Source organism: Carcharodon carcharias, chromosome 11, assembly GCF_017639515.1.
Source record: "Carcharodon carcharias isolate sCarCar2 chromosome 11, sCarCar2.pri, whole genome shotgun sequence".
Lineage (NCBI taxonomy): Eukaryota > Metazoa > Chordata > Chondrichthyes > Lamniformes > Lamnidae > Carcharodon > Carcharodon carcharias.
Genome location: NC_054477.1, coordinates 31,956,618 through 31,977,614, shown reverse-complemented (window position 1 = coordinate 31,977,614; position 20,997 = coordinate 31,956,618). Strand labels below are relative to the sequence as shown.

Here is a 20,997-nt window from a genome sequence, read left to right as displayed (position 1 = left end):
CTGATTTCCACAAATTGCCATCACTTGCTGATGATCTTAAAATTATACATACAGTGACCTGTGAAAATAGTTTTTCCCCAAAAGCCAAATCCCTTTATCAAAGCCCATGATCATTTTGAATATCTCCTTTCGAATTGCCTCTTAGTCATCTGTTTTATTGAGTTTATGATCTCAGCCAACTTGAAGGTAGTTGGTGAATGGAGGTTAGATGGTTATCCACAGAGAATGAAGAAAACACTGATGGGAGGATTATGCTAGGCTGCTGTGGTATGCTTCCTAGCAGCAGAACTGGACAGCCGCAAAGAAACTTTGCTTTTTTACCCTTAGTCAATGACATGTTGAACAGAGAAACCAAATAGAGGTGGGGAAAATCAAATACATTCAAAATTGGGGTGTAAGATAAAACATAACCTGTTACCCTGCATTGCACACTTGATTCCTTAGTAAATACGTGCAGTTTAATTATATCATCAACTAATCCAGTACAATAGTCCAAAATGTATCATTACTTAGCAGCAGGTGAAGATACTGCACCACCTAGTGGACAAAATATGAGATGCATTTTGAGCTGCCAACTATGACACTATTCCATGAATACTATTCAAAAATCAATATTAAAATGTTGACTTAATTTAAATCCACAGTCTACTTCAGTGCTGCCTATGTCACAGGAAAAGGCATGATGATGCGAGAAAGTTTCTTCAAAGACAAATGCAAAAAAAAATGTCCAACCCATATCTTTTCTGATGTTTATGCTCAACCGGAGCCTTCTCCCACCTTAATTCATTTCACACTGTCAAAATTTCCTTCTATTTCTATCTCTTTCTTCCTCGTGCACTTAGCTAGCTTACCCTTAAATGTGTCTATGCTATTTACCACAACTACACAATAGGTGTCAGCAGTGGCTCCGTTGATAGCACTCTTGCCTGAGTCCCATCCCAGGATTATGCAGGGAGTGCTGCACTTTCAGAGGTACCTTCTATGGGACAAGGTGTTAAACTGAGGTCCTGACCACCTCGCAGATTCCAAGGGGGAGGGGAGTTATCACTGGTGTCCTGGCCAATATTTATCCCTCAATCAGATACATGCACATAAACAGATTATCTGGTCATTATCACATTGTTGTTTGTGGGAGTTTGCTGTGTACACATTAACTGCTGCATTTCCTACATAACAACAAGTCACTACACTTAAAAAGTACTTGATTGGCTGAAAAGCACTTTGAAGTGGCCAGTGGTCATAGAAAGGCAAGGTACTTTTTTAATTCTCTGACCAGTCGCTGAGTAGCAAAATTTCTCTCTTGAATTCCTTATTAGATTTATTCGTATCAATCTAATATTTATGGCCCATAGTTTGGACTCCCCCAAAGGGGAAACACTGGGTGGAATCTGCCAGTCCTGCCAGATGCAGGAAGCTTGGCAGGCGGGGGTACTTAATTTGGTGTGAGGCCAAAAATCAGTTTCCCGACAGCGGGATAACATTTAGGAATTATGTTCTTGTGACTTTAAAGGCAGGTTAAAGAAGTCAAATCTCCTAACAAACAATGTCGAGAAGGCCTTCAGCATGCATTAGCATGTCATGCATGCTTATTAAAAGGCCAGCTCACTGGAATTTAATTACCTACCAGCAACAAATTAGAATGTTCACTTTTACGACTGCACATAAGCAGTGTGCCCCTGGCGAGGTAGACTTCTTCCATGATTAATGGTGAGTCGCTGCTGTATTTTGCTCTTTGGGGAGCATCAGTAAATGTCAGCCTATGCTTGAGACTGGGTGGTGACAGTGCAAGTTGCGTGGAGGATGTCCAAGGAAGGCAGGAAGGGTTAGCGGGGAAGGCTGGAGCAGTGGCCAGGCTAAGGTGGAAGGGATAGTGCAGGCTGTCTGAGTGCCCTTTAAATATGGCGCTCGGACATTTGACCCCATGAGGTAATGGTGGATCGGCAAACTTGTCCCCACCATGAGAATCAGTGAGTTCCTCGCGGATGCATGTTTAATAAGCGGAACAGCGCAAGATTGCACATGGTCAGCCATCCCCCGCAGAATCACTCCCACTTTCGCACCCACTACCGAACCTAGATTTCGGATCAGAAGATTCAGGCCATCATCTCTAAATCTACCATTTTGAATCCGCCCCGCTTGTAAAGATCTCTAACAGGTTATCTCTCAACCTCTTTCCTAAAGAAAAATCTCCAATCTCTTCAATCTTTCCTGATACTTTTAACCTCTCAGTTGTGATATCATCCGTGTAAACCTGCTTTGTACCTTCTTCAGTTTCTATGCAACATTTTTGTAATGTAGAGCACAGTGCTCCAAGTGTTGTCTAACCAGGGTTCTATATAAGTTTAACAGATCTCTGCTTTTGAATTCTATTCCACTAGAAATTTTTGGGTGAAGGGTGTGAGTAAGAAAAGTATGATGAACACATTTAAGGCTGAGATAGAGAGATTCTAGGTCTCTCAGGGAATAAGGGAAATGTAGAGTGGGCAGGAAAATGGAGTTGAAGCCCAAGGTCAGGCGGAGAGGGTTTGATGGGCCACATGGCATACACCTGCTCCTGTCTCTTGAGTCATGTGTGTTGTTGTGTTCAGCATTAAATGAGCTAAGCAGGGGCAGAGATAGGCAACGTCAAGCTGGTAGAAATAGGCCGACTTTGTGATAGGGTGGATACATGGTCAGAAACTCAACTCGGGATCAAATAGGGAGCCAAGGTTGTGAAGTGTGCTTCAGCCTGTTCTGACAAGTGAAAGGATGGACTTGGTAGCAAGAAATTGAGTTTGTGGCAAGGGCAGATGACAATGGTCTTCCCGTTGTTTAATTGGAGGAAACTGCAGCTCATCCAGAACCAGATGTCAGACAAGCAGGTTGACAACACCGAGGCAGTGGAGGGGATCAAGAGATATGGTGAGTAGAGACAGGTGTCATCAGTTTGTGTGTTTGTGGCAATGTCTTTTAATTGGATGACATATTGCTAAGGGTAAGCATTGAGTTGAGGAATAAAAGGAGACCATAGATAGATCCTTGGAAATTGCAGAGGTAACAGTACAGGAGCAGCAAGAGAAACCATTGCAGAAGATTCTCTGGCTATGATTAGGTAAGTAAGAGTGGAACCTGGTATGGGTAGTGCGCCCAGTGGACAATTGGAGGAGGACGTTGTGGCCAGTTGTGTCGAAGACTGCAGACAAGAAGGATGAGGAGGGATAGCTTACCTTTGCTATAGTCATATAGGATGTAATTTATGACTTTGATTAGGGCCATTTCAGTGCTATGATTGGAGGGAAAATGCGATTGGAGAGGTTCTGACATGGAGTTGAAGGAAGAATGTATGTGGATTTAGGAGGCAATGATATATTCAAGGACTTTGGAGAGGAGAGGGAGGTTGGAGATGGGCTGATAGTTTGCAAGGTGGGTTTTTTGATGAGGTGGTGATGTCAGCAGATTTGAAATGGAGTGAGATGGTAGCTGAGGAGAGGAAAGTTATTAGCTGATTTCAGTTAGGATCAGTGTACAATCATAGCAACTGCCCTCAGTATTGCTGAGCTAGGGGAGAAAAAAATGGGTTGTGGTTTCTGCTCCTGATTGTTAAGGGACCATTGCCGGAGTCTGACTAGCTGACAAGTCAAAGATGCACTTATCCAGTCTGGGCAACTTGTAATGAGTAAAACTATAAACATAGAAATGTACAATATTAGCATTCAAATCTTTAACACATTTGTGTGAAAGTCTTTAGCTAATGGATTCTTTATTTGTTAAAGTAATGGAGAAAGGAATTTCATCTCAACCAATGTTCCCTCTTAATAGAATTCTTAAGTTGTGTGGCCATGCAGCAACTCAGAACTTCCAGCGCAGGCCAAGCACAAGTCAGCCCTGTGAAGTTAACATGCCTGTGCGACCAGACAAAACAATTTAAAGATCTCACACACTTAAATGAATAGACTGCATCCAACAACAAAAAATTAAACGGGAAGTTAATCCCAACATGATCATCATTCATATAATGATATCACAGAATGTCATTTCCAGAACATAAACGGGAATAGTTTGGATGGGAAGTGATAATTTTTTTATTCTTTCCTGGGATGGAGGAGCTGTTGGCTAGGCCAGCATTTGTTGCCCATCTCTAATTTCACCTGAGAAGGTGATGGGCCACCTTCTTGAACCACTGCACTCCATCTGATGTAGGTACACCCAGACTGCTGTTAGGAAGGGAGTTCCAGCAGTTAACCCAGTGACAGTGAAGGAATGGTGATATAGTTCCAAGTCAGGTTGGTGTGTGACTTGCAGGAGAACTTGCAAGAGGTGGTGTTCCTATTTGACTGCGGTTCTTATCCTTGTCCTTCTAATTGGTAGAGGTCACGGGTTTGGAAGGTGAATTTGAAGGAGGCTAGGCGAGTTGCTGTGGTGCATCTTGTAGATGGTACACACTGCTGCCACTGTGTGTCAGAGATCGAGGGAGTAAATGTTTAAGGTGATGGATGGGATGCCAATAAAACAGGCAGCTTTGTCCTGGATGGTGTCGAGCTGCTTGAGCATTGTTGGAGACGCACTCATCCAGGCAAGCGGACGGTATTCCATCACACTCTTGAATTATGCTTTGTAGACGGTGGACAGGCCTTGGGGAGTCAGGAGGTGAATTAGTCTCCAGAGAATTCCCAGCTTCTGAACTGCTCTTGCAGCCACAGTATTTAAATGGTTTCTGATCAGTGGTAACCCCCAGGATGTTGATGGTGGGGATTCAGCAATGGTAATGCCATTGAATGTCAAGGGGAGATGGTTAGATCCACTCTTGTTGGAGATGGTAATTGCCTGGCACTTTTGTGGCATGACTGTTACTTGCCACTTATCAGCCCAAGCCTAAATGTTGTCCAGGTCTTGCTGCATATTGAAATGGCTGCTTCAGTATCTAAGGAGACGCGAATGCTACTGAACACTGTGCAATCACCAGCGAACATCCCCACTTGTGACCTTATGTTGGAGGAAAGGTCATTGATGAAGCAGCTGAAGATGGTTGGGCCTCAGGTACTACCCTGAGGAACTCCTGCAGCAATGTCCTAGGACAGAGATGATTGGCCTTCAACAACCACAACCATCTTCCTTTGTTCTGGGTATGACTCCAACCAGTGGAGAGCTTTCTCCCTGATTCCCATTGACTTCAATTTTGCTAGGGCTCCTTGATGTCACGCTCATTCAAATGCTACCTTGATTTCAAGGGCAGTCAATCTCGCCTCACCTCGGGAGTTCAGCTCTTTTTTCCATGTTTGGACCAAGGTTGTAATGAGGTCAGTAGCCAAGTGGCCCTGACGGAACACAAACTAAGCATCAATGAGCAGGTTATTGCTGAGCAAGTGCCGCTTGATTGCACTACTGACAACACCTTCCAATGATGTTTGAGAGTAGACTGATGGACGAGGTATTTGGCCGGATTGGGTTTGTCCCACTTTTTGCGGACAGGACATACTTGGGCAATTTTCCACATTGTCAGATAGACACCTGTGTTGTAGCTGTACTGGAACATCTTGGCTTGGAATGCAGCTGGTTATGGGGCACAAGTCTTCAATACTACAGCTGGAATATTCTCAGGGCCTATAAGCTTTGCTGTATTCAATGCCTTCAGCCATTTCTTGATATCACTTGGAGTGAATCAAATCGGCTGAAGACTGGAAACTGTGATGCTGGGGCTTCCTTTTTCTCAAGCATTTAATTGGAAAAGATTCTAATATGAAATATGAGTCCTGATTTTTAATGGAGAGGTGGGGAGAGAGTGGCAGAGTGCAGGGAAACCTGATAAGACTTGGGATGTGGAGGCCTTGCCGATCTGAACAGGAGTGCCCTATTTAAATAATCTGCAGACTCCTACCCACAGCTGGCCCAATTGATAAACTGGCTGGTGTGCAGATAAGCAAACAAGCAGCAGGAGCTGCAGCCAGAGACCTGTGAGGATAGTCAGTGCAGCAGGAAGTGGGGAAGATCAAGGATAATGGGTCTTTAATCAGGCCTTCACGATGGGGAGCGTGAATATTCTGGTCGTGATCCAGGTTGGGTGGGGCAGCAAGGAGTGGAAATGAAGATTTCCTGGTGAGGCCTGTGGGGAGCATTCCTGCTCCTCCCGGCCCATAAAGTGTTCTACAAGGAGCTGATCTCCTGCACCTTCACTTGACCATTCAGCACCTCCCTCACTCAGTTAATTTTAAGTTGCAGTATCAATATTGTCATTGGGGCACAAATTTTGAAAGTTAATTAGGCCTCTTTGTCAGTGGCTTGATTTGTACTTGTTAAATTTTGCTCACCGCCACCAACCCCCACGCAAACTCCCCCCGCCTGTCATCAGGTTGGAGCTCAGGGCGTGGGAGGGCGGAGGGGAATGCATTAAAATTGAGCTCATAGGGTCAGTAGCATCAACATCAATATTGCAACCCTGAAATTCTGTAATGAAAACTAAATGAAAAACAGGCCACTAAAGGCTCCTGAACAGAAACAAATTAATGCCCATTTAAAAGTATGAATGCTATAATATCTTTATTTCGTTGTATAGCTCTTGAAGATGAGTTACTACATGCTGTTGTAAATCAACCACCAAGTGTTCTCCAAAAGTGCATTTGCTACATTTGTAAAGTTCCACACCTCACTCGCCATCTGAAGAAGATTCTCAAAGACCAGAAAGGACAAACAGAAACGGAGAGGCAGCTGCCCCAGGATGCCCTGGCATATGCCAAGCTCCTCAGACTGCGTGATGAGATTCTCCCATCACTCGTCATCTCCTCTAATTTACACGTCTACACCTGTACATTATCGGACAACCACAAACTGAACCGTACAGAGCAGATGAGCAAAGAGTACACCGAGGGCCTTTGCCAGCAGTTTTATACTGATGTGGTTAAGCTCATTGACAGCAACAATGCACAAAGGCCGACAGATGAGTTTGACGGTGGGATGGAGGAAATGATGAAGCATACATCCTTGTGCAATTTATATGCAGCCCTCTCTGACTTTGAGTGGAAAGAAATGGACCAGGTTAAAGAATACATCCTTGGGGAGCAATCCAACTCACCCTTCATTATTGTGGGAGGGCCTTGCAGTGGAAAAACACTTCTCATGGCAACATGTGCCAAACAGGTACAGAATTTTATCTTTGACTTTGTCCTGTTTTGCCTTCCTCCTCCCCAGGTCTGGTGATTGGCCACTTACCAAGTAAATAAAAAAAAGAAAGATTTGTACTTCTGTCGTGCCTTTCATGACCTCAGAATATCTCAGAGCACTTTACAGCCAATGAAGTACTTTGACATGTACTTACTGTTATAATATAGGAAATGAGGCCACCAATTTGCCCCCAACAAATTCCCACAAACAGCGATGTGATCAATGACCAGATAATCTGTTTTTGTGATGTTGATTGGGGGGGGGGTAAATATTGAACAGGATAATGAGGATAACTCCCTGTTCTTCAAAATAGTGCCATGGGATCTTTATATCCACCTGAGAGGGCACACAGAGACTCAGCTTAAAGTCTCATCCAAAAGACTGCATTTCCGACAGTGCAGCATTCCCTCAGTACTCTGTTAACTTTTTGATTTTTTGTGCTTGAGTCTCTGGGGTGGGAGTTGAACCCATAACCTTCATGACACTTAGTAAAGCAATGTGGCCAGTTACCTGTGAAGAGTCTGGAACCTCACAACAATATAAGTCCCATAGTTAGCCAGGGAAAGTCATATTCGAAGAATAGGAGATACAGAAGAGATTGGGCCCCCTGCAACTGATTCTGTTGTAGGTAGTGGTAAGGAAGGGAAGTCTTGCCCAATGATGTAACTAACAGATTTCTGACATAGTTGACCTAAACTCTCAGTTTCTGAGCGCATTGCACTCAATGGAAGAGGTAGCTTCTTGGAAGAGGAACATGGAATATAAGGACTTTGTATCAGGTGGGAAAGCTTGATAACTGCAAACAAGGAATGAATAGACACTGTGGCATTCCGTAGGGATCGCTCCCTCCGGGACACCCTGGTCCACTCCTCCATCACCCCCTACTCCTCAACCCCCTCCTATGGCACAACCCCTTGCCCACGCAAAAGATGCAACACCTGCCCCTTCACTTCCTCTCTCCTCACCGTCCAAGGACCCAAACACTCCTTTCAAGTGAAGCAGCATTTCACTTGCATTTCCCCCAACTTAGTCTACTGCATTCGTTGCTCCCAATGTGGTCTCCTCTACATTGGAGAGACCAAACGTAAACTGGGCGACCGCTTTGCAGAACACCTGCGGTCTGTCCGCAAGAATGACCCAAACCTCCCTGTCGCTTGCCATTTTAACACTCCACCCTGCTCTCTTGCCCACATGTCTGTCCTTGGCTTGCTGCATTGTTCCAGTGAAGCCCAACGCAAACTGGAGGAACAACACCTCATCTTCCGACTAGGGACTTTACAGCCTTCCGGACTGAATATTGAATTCAACAACTTTAGGTCGTGAGTCCCCTCCCCCATCCCCACCCCCTTTCTGTTTCCCCCTTCTCTTTTTTTTTCCCAATAAATTATAAAGATTTTCCTTTTCCCACCTATTTCCATTATATAAAATAAAAAAAAAAACCCACTAGAGCTATACCTTGAGTGCCCTACCATCCATTCTTAATTAGCACATTCGTTTAGATAATATCACCAACTTTATCTTTAACACCTATGTGTTCTATTGTACTATTGTTGTTGACATCTTTTGATATTCTGCTTCTATCACTGCTTGTTTGTCGCTACAACCACACCAACCCCCTCCACCTCTCTGTCTCTCTATCTCTCCGCCCCCCACACACACACCTTAAACCAGCTTATATTTCAGCTCTTTCCTGGACTCGAACTCAAGTTCTGTCGAAGGGTCATGAGGACTCGAAACGTCAACTCTTTTCTTCTCCGCCGATGCTGCCAGACCTGCTGAGTTTTTCCAGGTAATTCTGTTTTTGTACTGTATTGACTTACTGGGTTTGCAGAAGCAAGATGGTTAGAATCTGGTCATATGGAAAAGAAGAATCATGTGCTCTACTTCTTGGGAGGTGAGAAACATAGGAATGGAGCAGGAATCCTTGTAAACATAAAATACAAGAGATTAGTTTGAGATTACTGGCCAATCTCAGAAAGAGTGGTCATGATTAAGAAAGAAGGAAATTGATCTGGTTGTCATAAAAGTTTATGCCTCGATACAAGATCACAGTGAGCAGGAATTACAGGCATTTTATGGTGTCATTCTGGAGAGTTATGATCAAGTTAAATCAGCTGATGTGGTCATTGCAATGGCCGACTTAAATGCTAAAAGTTGATGAAGGAACATCAAGAACACATGTTGGTCAACAAGGCTTGGATCGAGAAATGAAAGAGGAGAGAGACTGATACAATCTTACCAAGAAAATGATCAGATGGTGGCAAACACCTTTAAGCAACCAAAAAGAATACTATACAGTTGGAGAAGTCCAGATGGTGTGCATTGAAATCAAATAGATTATGTGATGGTGAAACAACATATTAGAAACAGTATAAAGAGAAACCGTATATATCCCGGCGCAGATATAAATTCAGATCACTGTCTCCTTGGGGCGAAAATTAAGTTGAAACTGAAAATACTAAAAAAGAAAAAAATGTGCTACCATTTAAACCTTGACATGTTGAAGGATGAGAATATCAGACAGGCATTCACTCTTTAAGTAAAAAAACAAGCACGAATGTCTCAGGATTGATGAATTGGAACAAGCGGAGGTTTCAGAACAATAAATAGAAAGCAAGTGGAAAAACATGAAAGGGAATACACAACATACTGCAAAAAAAATGCTACCAAAATGGAAAAGAATAAGAGGCAAGGAGTGGATGACAGGTGAGATCCTAGCTATGATGGTAGAAAGAGGAAAGAAAAGAAACACAGCTGAATTTGATAACATTGAAAAGAAAATAAAGAATGCGTGTAGGCAGGCTAAAGAAAAAGGGTATAATGAGATGTGTGATGAAGTACGAAAGCTGGAAATAAATGACAAAATGAGAGTTATGCACTAGAAGTTGAAATCTTTGACAAAAAGAAAGAACAGGATAACCACAGACAGTAAGTGCATAAAAGACAAAGATGGTAAAATGCTGTTTGAAAGGGATGCAGTAGCAAAAAGGTGAACAGAATGTATAAGTGAATTGTACATTGATCCAAATTGTGGGTTCCTTCAAGATATAGAGGCAAATGAGGAACCAAACATTAATATATCAGAGGTAAAGAACACGATGAAACTGATGAGTAAGGAGAAGCTTCAGGCAAAGATGAAGTAACAACAGAACATCCAAAAGCCCATGGAGAAACAGAATGAGAAGTGACAACAGAAACTTGTGACAAAATATATACCAAAAGATACATTCCAAGTGACTTGAGACATTCATTATTAATTAAGTTATCCAAGAAACCCAAGTGCAATTAATTTAGAACTATAAGCTATGTGATATTATATCTGATATTATATCACTATCTGATATTATATCACTATCTGATATTATATCACTTTAATGAGTCATCTCATAAAGTGATCTTGAAAATCATAATAGAAAAAAAGAATAACGCAACTGAAGCTGAAATTGGTGAAATGCTGTCTGGATTTAGACCTGGAGTAGGAATAAGAGAGGGAATATTTAACCTGAGAACAATTATCAATAAATATCTATAAGTAAACAAGAACATTTACATATGCTTCAGAGGCTATGAAAAAGCATTCAATCATGTTTATCACTAAAAGTTAATAGACGTGTTGTTGAAATGTGACATTGACAGGAAAGATGTGAGATTTATCCAGAGCCTACATTGGGACCAAATAATAAGTATCAGGCTAGAAGAGTGACAATCAGATATATTTCATGAGAAGGGAAGAGTATGACAAGGCTGTGTACTGTCGCCAAAATTATTCAATCTGTACACACAACAAATATTCAGAGAATTAGATATACCTCCAAAGGTAAAAATTAGAGGAAAGAACATAACAAATTAGCAGTATACTGATGACACAGTGCTATTTCAAGAATCAGGACAGGCCCTGCAAAATATTATAGATCAAATGAGTATGAACACCAAAAAGACAAAAACAATGGTCGTTAGAAGGAATACATTGGAAGAAACTCAAGTGAAGATTGAAGTGGATGGTGTCACACTGGAACAAGTAGGTAAGTATGTATATTTAGGACAAGTGAGAACAAAAGATGGCAGAAGCTGGAAGAAGGAGAGATAGCCAGAAGTAATTTTGTGAAGGTGAAGGATGTGTTAACAACAAAACTCAAGCTTGTAACAAGGAAAAAACTCATAAGATACTACATGCTATTCACTTTTCTGTACGTCTCAGGAACCTGGACAATAAGTAAAGATCTGTGGAAGAAAATAGAAGCTTTTGAAATATGGATGCTAAGATGTATGCTAAAAATTCATATACAGACCATAAGACAAATGAAGAGGTGCTTGAAATAGCAAGAGCGAAAATAACTCTTAAAAAGGGACATCCAGAAAAGAAAATGTCAGTATTTTGACCATTTAATCAGAACTGAAAGACTACAGAGATCTGGAGGGAAAATTGGAGGGCAGCAGAAAGAAGGATCGACTGAGGCATAGTTGGATGACGGATGTCACAGAGCAGTTGCAGACGAGCTACAGTGAATGAGTGAGGATGGCACATGACAGACGAGCATGACATACCATGACAGCAAATCTCTTGGTAGGAGTAGCTACAGCAGACTGTTCTATGATTCCTTGGATATGTTCCATCCCCTTTGGGATGGAATTACATTAGCTATCTACCACTCTCCTGGCACTGCATCTTTTTCTAACAAATTAACAAACATGAATAGTAATGCCTCTGTTAACTCTTGCCTATATATTTTTTAAAATACTGGATGCATTCCATCTGGACCAAGTGTTTTATCCCCTTTGAGTTTGGTTAGTTTATTCAATACATCCCCTTTTTTATTTTAAATGCACTTCTCTCATTACTCAACTGATCATTCAATGTCATGTCTACCTGTTCTTCCATCTCCATGGTAAGTACTGAACCATAATAATTATTTAATATCTCTCTATTGTAATTGTGGTGTTACCCTGTCTATCCCTTAATGTTCCTATTCCCATCAAAGCCTTCCTTTTTTATTGATGTACCTGTAAAATATATTGTTTTATTTTCCTTGATAACTTAATTCCATAGTTCCTCTGCGTTCTTAATTGCTTTTTTTACTACTTTCCTAATATTGTATTCTATCTTCTCGTGCACCCCTCTGTTGTATATGTACTTAATCTATGCCTCTTTCCTAACTCTTAATTGTTTCCTTATGTCTTTATCCATCCATGGAGTCCCACTAGTGTTTAATTTGTTCTTTCCTTTGAGGAGATGGTGGTGTAGTGATATGCCACAGGCTAATGCTCTGGGGACATGGGTTCAAATGCAACCATGGCAGCTGGAATTTGAATTCAAATAGTAAAATCTGAAATTGAAAGATAGTTTCATGGCCATCATTACTAAGACTATCAGCAATTGCTATAAAGACCTATTTGATTCAATAATATCCTTATGGCAGAAGGAAATCTGCCATATTTATCCGGTCAGGCCTACATGTGACTCCAGACCCAAAGCAATGTAGTTGACTCTTAACTACCCTCTGCAATGGCCTAGCAAGCCACTCAGTTCAAGGGCAATTAGGGATGGGCAGCAAATGGTGGTCCTACCAGTGATGCCCATATCCCATGAAAGAAAAAGTATGGGCAGAATTTTCTGCCTGTCGGGCGGGCAGGCCCGACCCAATCTCCGGTGGGCACGGAGCCGATCCCTGCCAGCGAACCAGGCCGCACCGCCATTTTACATGGATGGGCCAATTAGGGCCCGCCCAGCATGACATCCAGCAGGAAGCGCTATGCACTCCCTGTGTGGGCGGGGGAGGGAATCCCTAAAAGTAAGAGTGCGCTCTTTCACATGAAAGAGTGCACATCTCCCTGAGGCTAAGTGCAGCCTCAGGGAGATCGCTTCAACTTTGAAAAATATTAAAAATAGAAAATAAAATCCCTTGCATGTCCCCCTCATGTGACATAAAACCCTGCAGGAAACCTCAACCCGCTGGTGGATAAGGTTTCATGTTTTTTCTATTCCCCGCTGGGGCTCCTGTCCTGCCCGCCAACCTTAAGGTTGGACGGACAGGTCCTTTAATTGGTTAAATGATCTTGTCAATGGCCTCAGTTGGCCATTGACATGTTGGCGGGCCCACAGCTGATTTTGCTGTGCCCCCACCTTCCTGAAAATTTAAAATGAGGCAGGATGACGTTGGGTCTTCTGGCTGACGACATCCCGCATCATTTTACGCGTTGGCGAGCAGGCCTCACCCCCCTGCTTGCCAATGGCAAAATTCTGCCCTATGTTTTTCCTGCACTCTTTTAAACACAGTTTAAAATGATTCCAATTGTTGTTCTGTATTTCTTTTGCCAATGTAGTCGTCCATTTTATTTTCCCAAGTTCTATTCTCAGCCCCTCTTTATTTCTCTTTCTGTACCTTCTTTTAATCTAATTCATCCTCCTTTTCCGTCATTCCTGATTCGTTCTTGATTCTTATATCTTATTGTTTTATGGTGTTACATTGTTGGTCCTGCCATTCATTGAGGACCCAGATGGCCTGTGGCTGTCACTATGCTGTTATCTGCTTGCACTTCCATTAAGTTATGTCACAAAATCATTTTGATTTGAAGGGCACAGCAAAACGTCTAACCAGCAGAGCAGGTAGGTAATGCCTTGCTCTGGCAACATCCAACCAAATATAATTTATTCATACAAAACCAAACTGAAGGGCAGATGCAGGTATATCCCCTTTCTATAATAGTATAAGGGGGCATGATGAAAAAGGTGTCGGGGAAAAGACATTTTGTGTTGTTAGTCAGGCCAACAAATGTATGTGTTCCTTGCAAAGCCTGACTTTATCCTGTCTGCATTGAAGAGACTAAAGTAATAGGTATCTAAAGATTACAAGAGCGACCACTCCACTGCAACCACTATGTATCCATGCCAGCAAATAGTTCTGACCACATTTGCCCATCTTTCTCTCAAATCCCTTCAACTCCTTTTTCTTCATCCTATCTAATATAACCTTTAATGTTGGTCTAGTTTCTACTTCACCCATTAACCCTGGAAGTGAATCCCACAGCCTCACAACTCTGAAGATGTTTCCCCTGCCTTCTGTTATAAATCTCTTGCATATAACCTTGTATCTTGGGCCTTTATTGCAAGGGGATTGGAGTACAAGAAGAAAGAAGTCTTACTGCAGTTGCACAGGGTTTTGGTGAGACCACATCTGGAATATTGTATGCAGTTTTGCTCTCCACATTTAAGAAAGGATACACTTGCACTGTAAGTGGTACAGCGAAGGTTCACTAAATTAGTCCCTGGAATGAGGCGTTGTCCTATGGTGAGAGGCTGAGTAAATTGGGCTTGTATCTTCTGGCGTTGAGTAGAATGAGAGGTGACCTCATTGAAACCTACAAAATTCTGAAGGGGCTTGATAGGGTGGATGCTGAGAGATTGTTTCCATTGGTTGAGGAATCTAAAACAAGGGGGCACAGTCTCAGGACAAGGGGCCAATCATTTAGGACTGAGATAAGGAAAAATGACTTCACTCAAAGAGTTGTGAACCTTTGGAATTCTCTGCCCCAGGCGGTTGTGGATGCTCCATCTTTGAATACATTTAAGGCTGGGATAGACAGATTTTTGGTTTCTCAGGGAATTAAGGGATATGGGGAGCAGGCGGGAAAATGAAGTTGAAGTCATGATCAGCCAAGATCGTATTAAATGGCAGAGCAGGCTTGGTGAGCTGTATGATCTAACACGGCTCCAATTACTTGTGTTCTTGTATCGCTCTTCTATGGTGATTTACAGCCCCATGAGACAATTTCTCCTTCCACCTCACCTTAGCTGGCTTACCCCTCATCTTTCTAAAATTCCCCCTGATGTTGTTCTAGTTTTTGTACCGACTGTGTTAACCCACAGATAGCTATTCTACCTGATGCATTTCTTTACTCATAACTAACAATGACCTAGTAAAATATTGCTTGGGGAAACAATAAAATATAAATATCTAATCTTTTTCTCTATATGGTTTCTTTCAGATAAATTCATGGCTAAACAACTGTAACCCTGTGACAGTCAGCCGCTTCCTCTCTTCCACGAGCAAAAGTACTTCCCTTAGAAATGTCCTAACTGGAATCTGTCAGCAAATAGCAATAAGCTACCACAAACCGATCCAAATATATTCCAACAACATTGTGGAATTAATGAACTGTTTTGTGAGTCTTTTAGAAGAATCATCTGAACAGCATCCCTTGACCATAATGATAGATGCTGTTGACCAGATCTCAGGGACTCATGGTGCCAGAGCCTTGTGGTGGTTACCAAAATCTCTGCCACCTTTCACCAAGTTAATTATTTCTACTACTCTGAAGAAGTATGGAATTGCACAAAAATGCATGTCATTGAACCCTGATGCAGCTGACTTTCTTGAATTAAAGCCAAGAGAGAGAAAGGAATGCAATAAAATTCTTACACAACGCCTTCTAACCTACAACAGAAGAATTACCTCTGGGCAGCAGGTTTATGTGAATGCAGCCCTGGGGCAGTGTACTCTCCCACTTTTTGTTAACCTGCTTTGTAATGAAATGTTTTGTTGGAGATCTCATGACAATATTGATGACCAGACTTTAGGCAGAAGTGTTCATGACAGTATCAAGCTACTACTCGAAAGGCTTGAAAGGAGACATGGGGAGAGACTGGTTTCCAGAGCTTTAGGCTACATAACACTTGCAACTTCAGGACTCGGGGAGGCTGAGTTGCTGGACATTTTGTCACTTGATGACTATGTTATAGAACATTTTTGGCCTCAAAAGGGCTTGCCAGACTCAGTGAAAGTGCCATATTACTCATTAGCAAGACTGCAACAGGATCTGAGTGGGTTTTTGGTAGGAAGGCTACATAATGGAGTAAAGTTGCTCTTCTGGGCAAACCGGCATTTTTCACTGGTTGTCAATAAGCGTTACCTCAGGAACGTGGAAACTGTGCAACAAATGCACAGCATCATGGTGGAATACTTCAGTGGCCGGTGGTCCAGTGGAAGAGGGAAACCACTTCTCATTACTATGTTGCATCAGAAACCAATAGAGGACCAACCAATGCATTGTCAGATATCGGAACATAATCCTTTAATGAAGATATATGTTGATAGACAGCAGCCTTCACAACCATGGCTTTTTCATTTCCAATCTTCTAATCCTTGCTTTGTCTTTCCAAATCACAGAAAAGTTAATGAACTAGCATATCATTTGAAAAGAACCGGAAGACTGGGAGAACTATATCTTGATGTGCTGTCTTCCTTTGTATCCCATCAAGCAATGATTAAAGCTGGTCACTTGGTTCAGCTGATAGCTGAACTAGAGGAAAATATTCTCACAATAAATCGAAGGGAGATTAGATTTTTGGCAGCAGTTCTGAAAAGCGCATGGTGCTTACTACGAACATCCCCTGATGATCTATCAATGGTTATTCAGGTGAAACTTCTACCATTTGTAGAGTGCTTCCCACAACTGTTCAAATTTTTAAAGCAGGCTTATGAAGAAGGGCTCAGGCATAATGTCGTTGCTGTGATGCACAGTCCAGTAATTACTGTGCCCGGGGTGTATGCTGCTTTGTGTACCTCTGAACTGTCTGTAGCAACTGATATCATAGAAATTCAGTCACAGTCTCTTGTTCTTGTAACACTGGAAAGTGGTTCTGTATATGCTTGGAACCTAGAGATCCAAGCACCTTGGGAACAAATCAACACAAATGGAGTTAAAGTTTCAGGAGCCCAAATGTCAGAGGATGACCGATTCCTTGTACTTGCGACTGTCCACAGCACTATATTAGTGTACAACTTTGCCCAGCTATCGCTGCTTTACGAAGTTGATATGAGAAGCAGTCTTGATGGTAACACTGCAGAAATTCATCATCCAATTTGTGGTTTTGCTCTGAGCACCACAAATGCAGTAGTGTGGTTCAAGAACAGCACAGAGATGAGGGTCTTTGATCTCAACTCTTGTCACACAGTCAAGCAGTTAAACTGCCAACATGAGGTTCAATGTGTATCTTTTTCTACTGATGGAACATATGCATTGTGTGGGCAATTGAAGAGCACAGTCACAATATTTAATATTCATACTGCTCTCCAGATAGCCATAGTGTTTTTGGAATTTCCTGAAGCATCTGTCTATTCCATTTTCCTGTCTGAATCCAAAGAGGAAATGTATGTTGTAGACAATATTGGGAACATTTGTGTTTGGGGCACAGAAGACATGACTGAACCACATCTCTTGGAAGAGATTGTTTGTAAAGAAGATGAAAATAAAGTTCTGAGTGTTGAACTTTCTTTGCACTCATTGTTATTGTGCAGGGCATCTTGCATTGAATTGTGGAACACATTGAATTGGAGTACGTCAGACAAATTCAAACCACCTAACAGTGAAAGCTTCATCCGAGCTATATTGTCACAAAATTGTGATTCCATTATAGCAGTCATTAGTGGTTCCCAGGCATTATTTGTATGGAAGAGAGAGACTGGGCAATGTGTTCTAATACTTGAGAACAGTCTTGGTAGCCCATTGAGGCTCTCTAAATGCTATAAGCAAAAAGCTTTGGTAATATTTACCTCAAAGGGTTTTCTGAAGTCCTGGGACCTAGACTGCATAGATACAGCCTCAGCTATAGCAAGAACAGAAAGGACCAAACAACTTCTCCTTTCATCACAGGGAAAGCATTTCTATACCTTTGATGGCACCAGTGTTGTATTCAAATGGAGCCTGATTTTCTGTCAAATAGAGGCTACCTTTACACATGCTGACCTTGTAAAACATTGTGCTCTGACAAGAACAGGCAAATCTATGGTAACTGCAGATGTTAGTGGCGATCTTTACGTTTGGGACACAGAAGCTGGTCAAAACCTGCACCGCATCAGATGTGGCAATGTGACACAATTACTGATAACACCAAACGACCACTTTGTTGTGACGCTATGCGAAGGCCTCGTATCAAAGGTATGGAAACTGTCCAAAGGGCATATCGTCTGCAACATTCACATACACTTAAAAAAAGCAATGATAACACCAGAAAGTACCTTTGTTCTGGGTCTTCACGAGCATCTCCTTCTTGCTGTTAGCTTGTGGTCAGGAGGCATAGTCAAGAGATTTGAATGCATTGATAAAGCAGATATTGTTGCTTTTCAGACACTGAAAGACTATCCAGACTATGTCATGCTAGTATCATCCTCTGGAAGTATTTATACCTGGAATTTAGTAGAAGAATCTCTTTGCCGACAGAGCCAGCTCCCTGTCAAATTCTCAAGGCAATTGGACGTCTTCCAGGTTTCCGAAGATGGGAGGATTGCGATCATTTCGGTGATCACTGAGAGTATCAATGTTTTGGACATCCTCCATGGAAAATTGAGTGTCGTTAGTACAGAGGGAGCTATCTTTAATCAACAATTGACCAGAGATGGTCAATATGTTGTTTATGTATGTTACAAACACCACTGTAATTGTGACCTTCATTCAAGTGCAAAACTTAATATTGTTCAGACAACAGATGGGAAAAATATTGGAAGCTGCTATTTATGCAAAATCCCTTCATGTATTGTTGTGTCTGAAAATGATTTAAATATTTTTGTGGGATTTGAAGATGGGACTGTTGGAATGTACACAGTTGTTGACTACCCTGGTGCTCAAAACAAAATTAAAAATCGACTAAGCAAGGTGGCCAAAGGTGACTACCCTCCCAGAAAGAAAGATTGGTTGTGCAAAAACTTACCCAATGCTTTTTGGGTGGATTCCCTCAATGAATATTCACAGTAACAGCCTTGCTCTTCACTCTGGAACACAGCCAGTTAACCAATGAATATGAACACACAGAGCTAACACATTCCCCCAAGTTCTTTTACAATTGATGGGCAACACGAGAGATTTACGGACTCGAAACGTTAACTCTGTTTCTCTCTCCACAGATGTTACCAGACCTGCTGAGTTTTTCCAGCATTTAAGTTTATTTTACAACATTATAGCTCTTTTCTGGCAAATATGGGCACAACCTAGAATTGGTTTCAGCTAGATGGGTCAACTACGCTCCCGAAAAAGAGAATGCATGAAAAATGAACAGTGGCATTAGGTGTAAACTGGTGTCACCCCCACCAAACCATCGAAAATAGATCCTTGTAGTTCACCTACAAAGCGCTGGGCACGTAGACTTTCTTGATGTTTCGAGTCCTCATGACCCTTCGACAGAACTTGAGTTCGAGTCCAAGAAAGAGTTGAAATATAAGCTGGTTTAAGGTGTGTGTGTGGGGGGCGGAGAGATAGAGAAAGAGAGAGGTGGAGGGGGGGTGGTGTGGTTGTAGGGACAAACAAGCAGTGAAAGAAGCAGATCATCAAAAGATGTCAACGACAATAGTACAATAGAACACATAGGTGTTAAAGTTAAAGTTGGTGATATTATCTAAACGAATGTGCTAATTAAGAATGGATGGTAGGGCACTCAAGGTATAGCTCTAGTGGGGGTTTTTTTTATTTTTTATTTTTTTTAAATAATGGAAATAGGTGGGAAAAGGAAAATCTTTATAATTTATTGAAAAAAAAGGAAGGGGGAAACAGAAAGGGGGTGGGATGGGGGAGGGAGCTCACGACCTAAAGTTGTTGAATTCAATATTCAGTCCGGAAGGCTGTAAAGTGCCTAGTCGGAAGATGAGGTGTTGTTCCTCCAGTTTGCGTTGGGCTTCACTGGAACAATGCAGCAAGCCAAGGACAGACATGTGGGCAAGAGAGCAGGGTGGAGTGTTAAAATGGCAAGCGACAGGGAGGTTTGGGTCATTCTTGTGGACAGACCGCAGGTGTTCTGCAAAGCGGTCGCCTAGTTTACGTTTGGTCTCTCCAATGTAGAGGAGACCACATTGGGAGCAACGAATGCAGTAGACTAAGTTGGGGGAAATGCAAGTGAAATGCTGCTTCACTTGAAAGGAGTGTTTGGGTCCTTGGACAGTGAGGAGAGAGGAAGTGAAGGGGCAGGTGTTGCATCTTTTGTGTGGGCATGGGGTGGTGCCATAGGAGGGGTTTGAGGAGTAGGGGGTGATGGAGGAGTGGACCAGGGTGTCCCGGAGGGAGCGATCCCTACGGAATGCCGATAAGGGGGGGTGAAGGGAAGATGTGTTTGGTGGTGGCATCATGCTGGAGTTGGCGGAAATGGCAGAGGATGATCTTTTGAATGCGGAGGCTGGTGGGGTGATAAGTGAGGACAAGGGGGACCCTATCATGTTTCTGGGAGGGAGGAGAAGGCGTGAGGGCGGATGCGCGGGAGATGGGCCGGACTCGGTTGAGGGCCCTGTCAACGACCGTGGGTGGAAAACCTCGGTTAAGGAAGAAGGAGGACATGTCAGAGGAACTGTTTTTGAAGGTAGCATCATCGGAACAGATGCGACGGAGGCGAAGGAACTGAGAGAATGGGATGGAGTCCTTACAGGAAGCGGGGTGTGAGGAGCTGTAGTCGAGATAGCTGTAGGAGTCGGTGGGTTTGTAATGGATATTGCTGGACAGTCTATCACCAGAGATTGAGACAGAGAGGTCAAGGAAGGGAAGGGAAGAGTCAGAGATGGACCACGTGAAAATGATGGAGGGGTGGAGATTGGAAGCAAAATCAATACATTTTTCCAAGTCCCGACGAGAGCATGAAGCGGCACCGAAGTAATCATCGATGTACCGGAGAAAGAGTTGTGGAAGGGGGCCGGAGTAGGACTGCAACAAGGAATGTTCCACACACCCCATAAAGAGACAGGACTCCATCCCATTCTCTCATGAGGACTCGAAACGTCAACTCTTTTCTTCTCCGCCGATGCTGCCAGACCTGCTGAGTTTTTCCAGGTAATTCTGTTTTTGTTTTGGATTTCCAGCATCCGCAGTTTTTTTGTTTTTAGACTTTCTTAA

The 20,997-nt window shown here is 42.5% G+C and overlaps 1 protein-coding gene across 1 annotated transcript in view; it reads left to right on the top strand.

Annotated features, from left to right (window-relative positions):
- The window catches only part of LOC121283979 (NACHT and WD repeat domain-containing protein 2-like), a 50,988-nt gene extending 31,997 nt beyond the window's left edge, over positions 1-18,991 (top strand). The window contains exons 6-7 of the mRNA XM_041198842.1: positions 6,530-7,110; positions 15,118-18,991. Coding sequence (XP_041054776.1) covers positions 6,530-7,110; positions 15,118-18,882 — 4,346 coding nt within the window. The 3' untranslated portion in view covers positions 18,883-18,991. The remainder of the gene's footprint in view (positions 1-6,529; positions 7,111-15,117) is intronic.
- Positions 18,992-20,997: the final 2,006 nt, after the last annotated feature.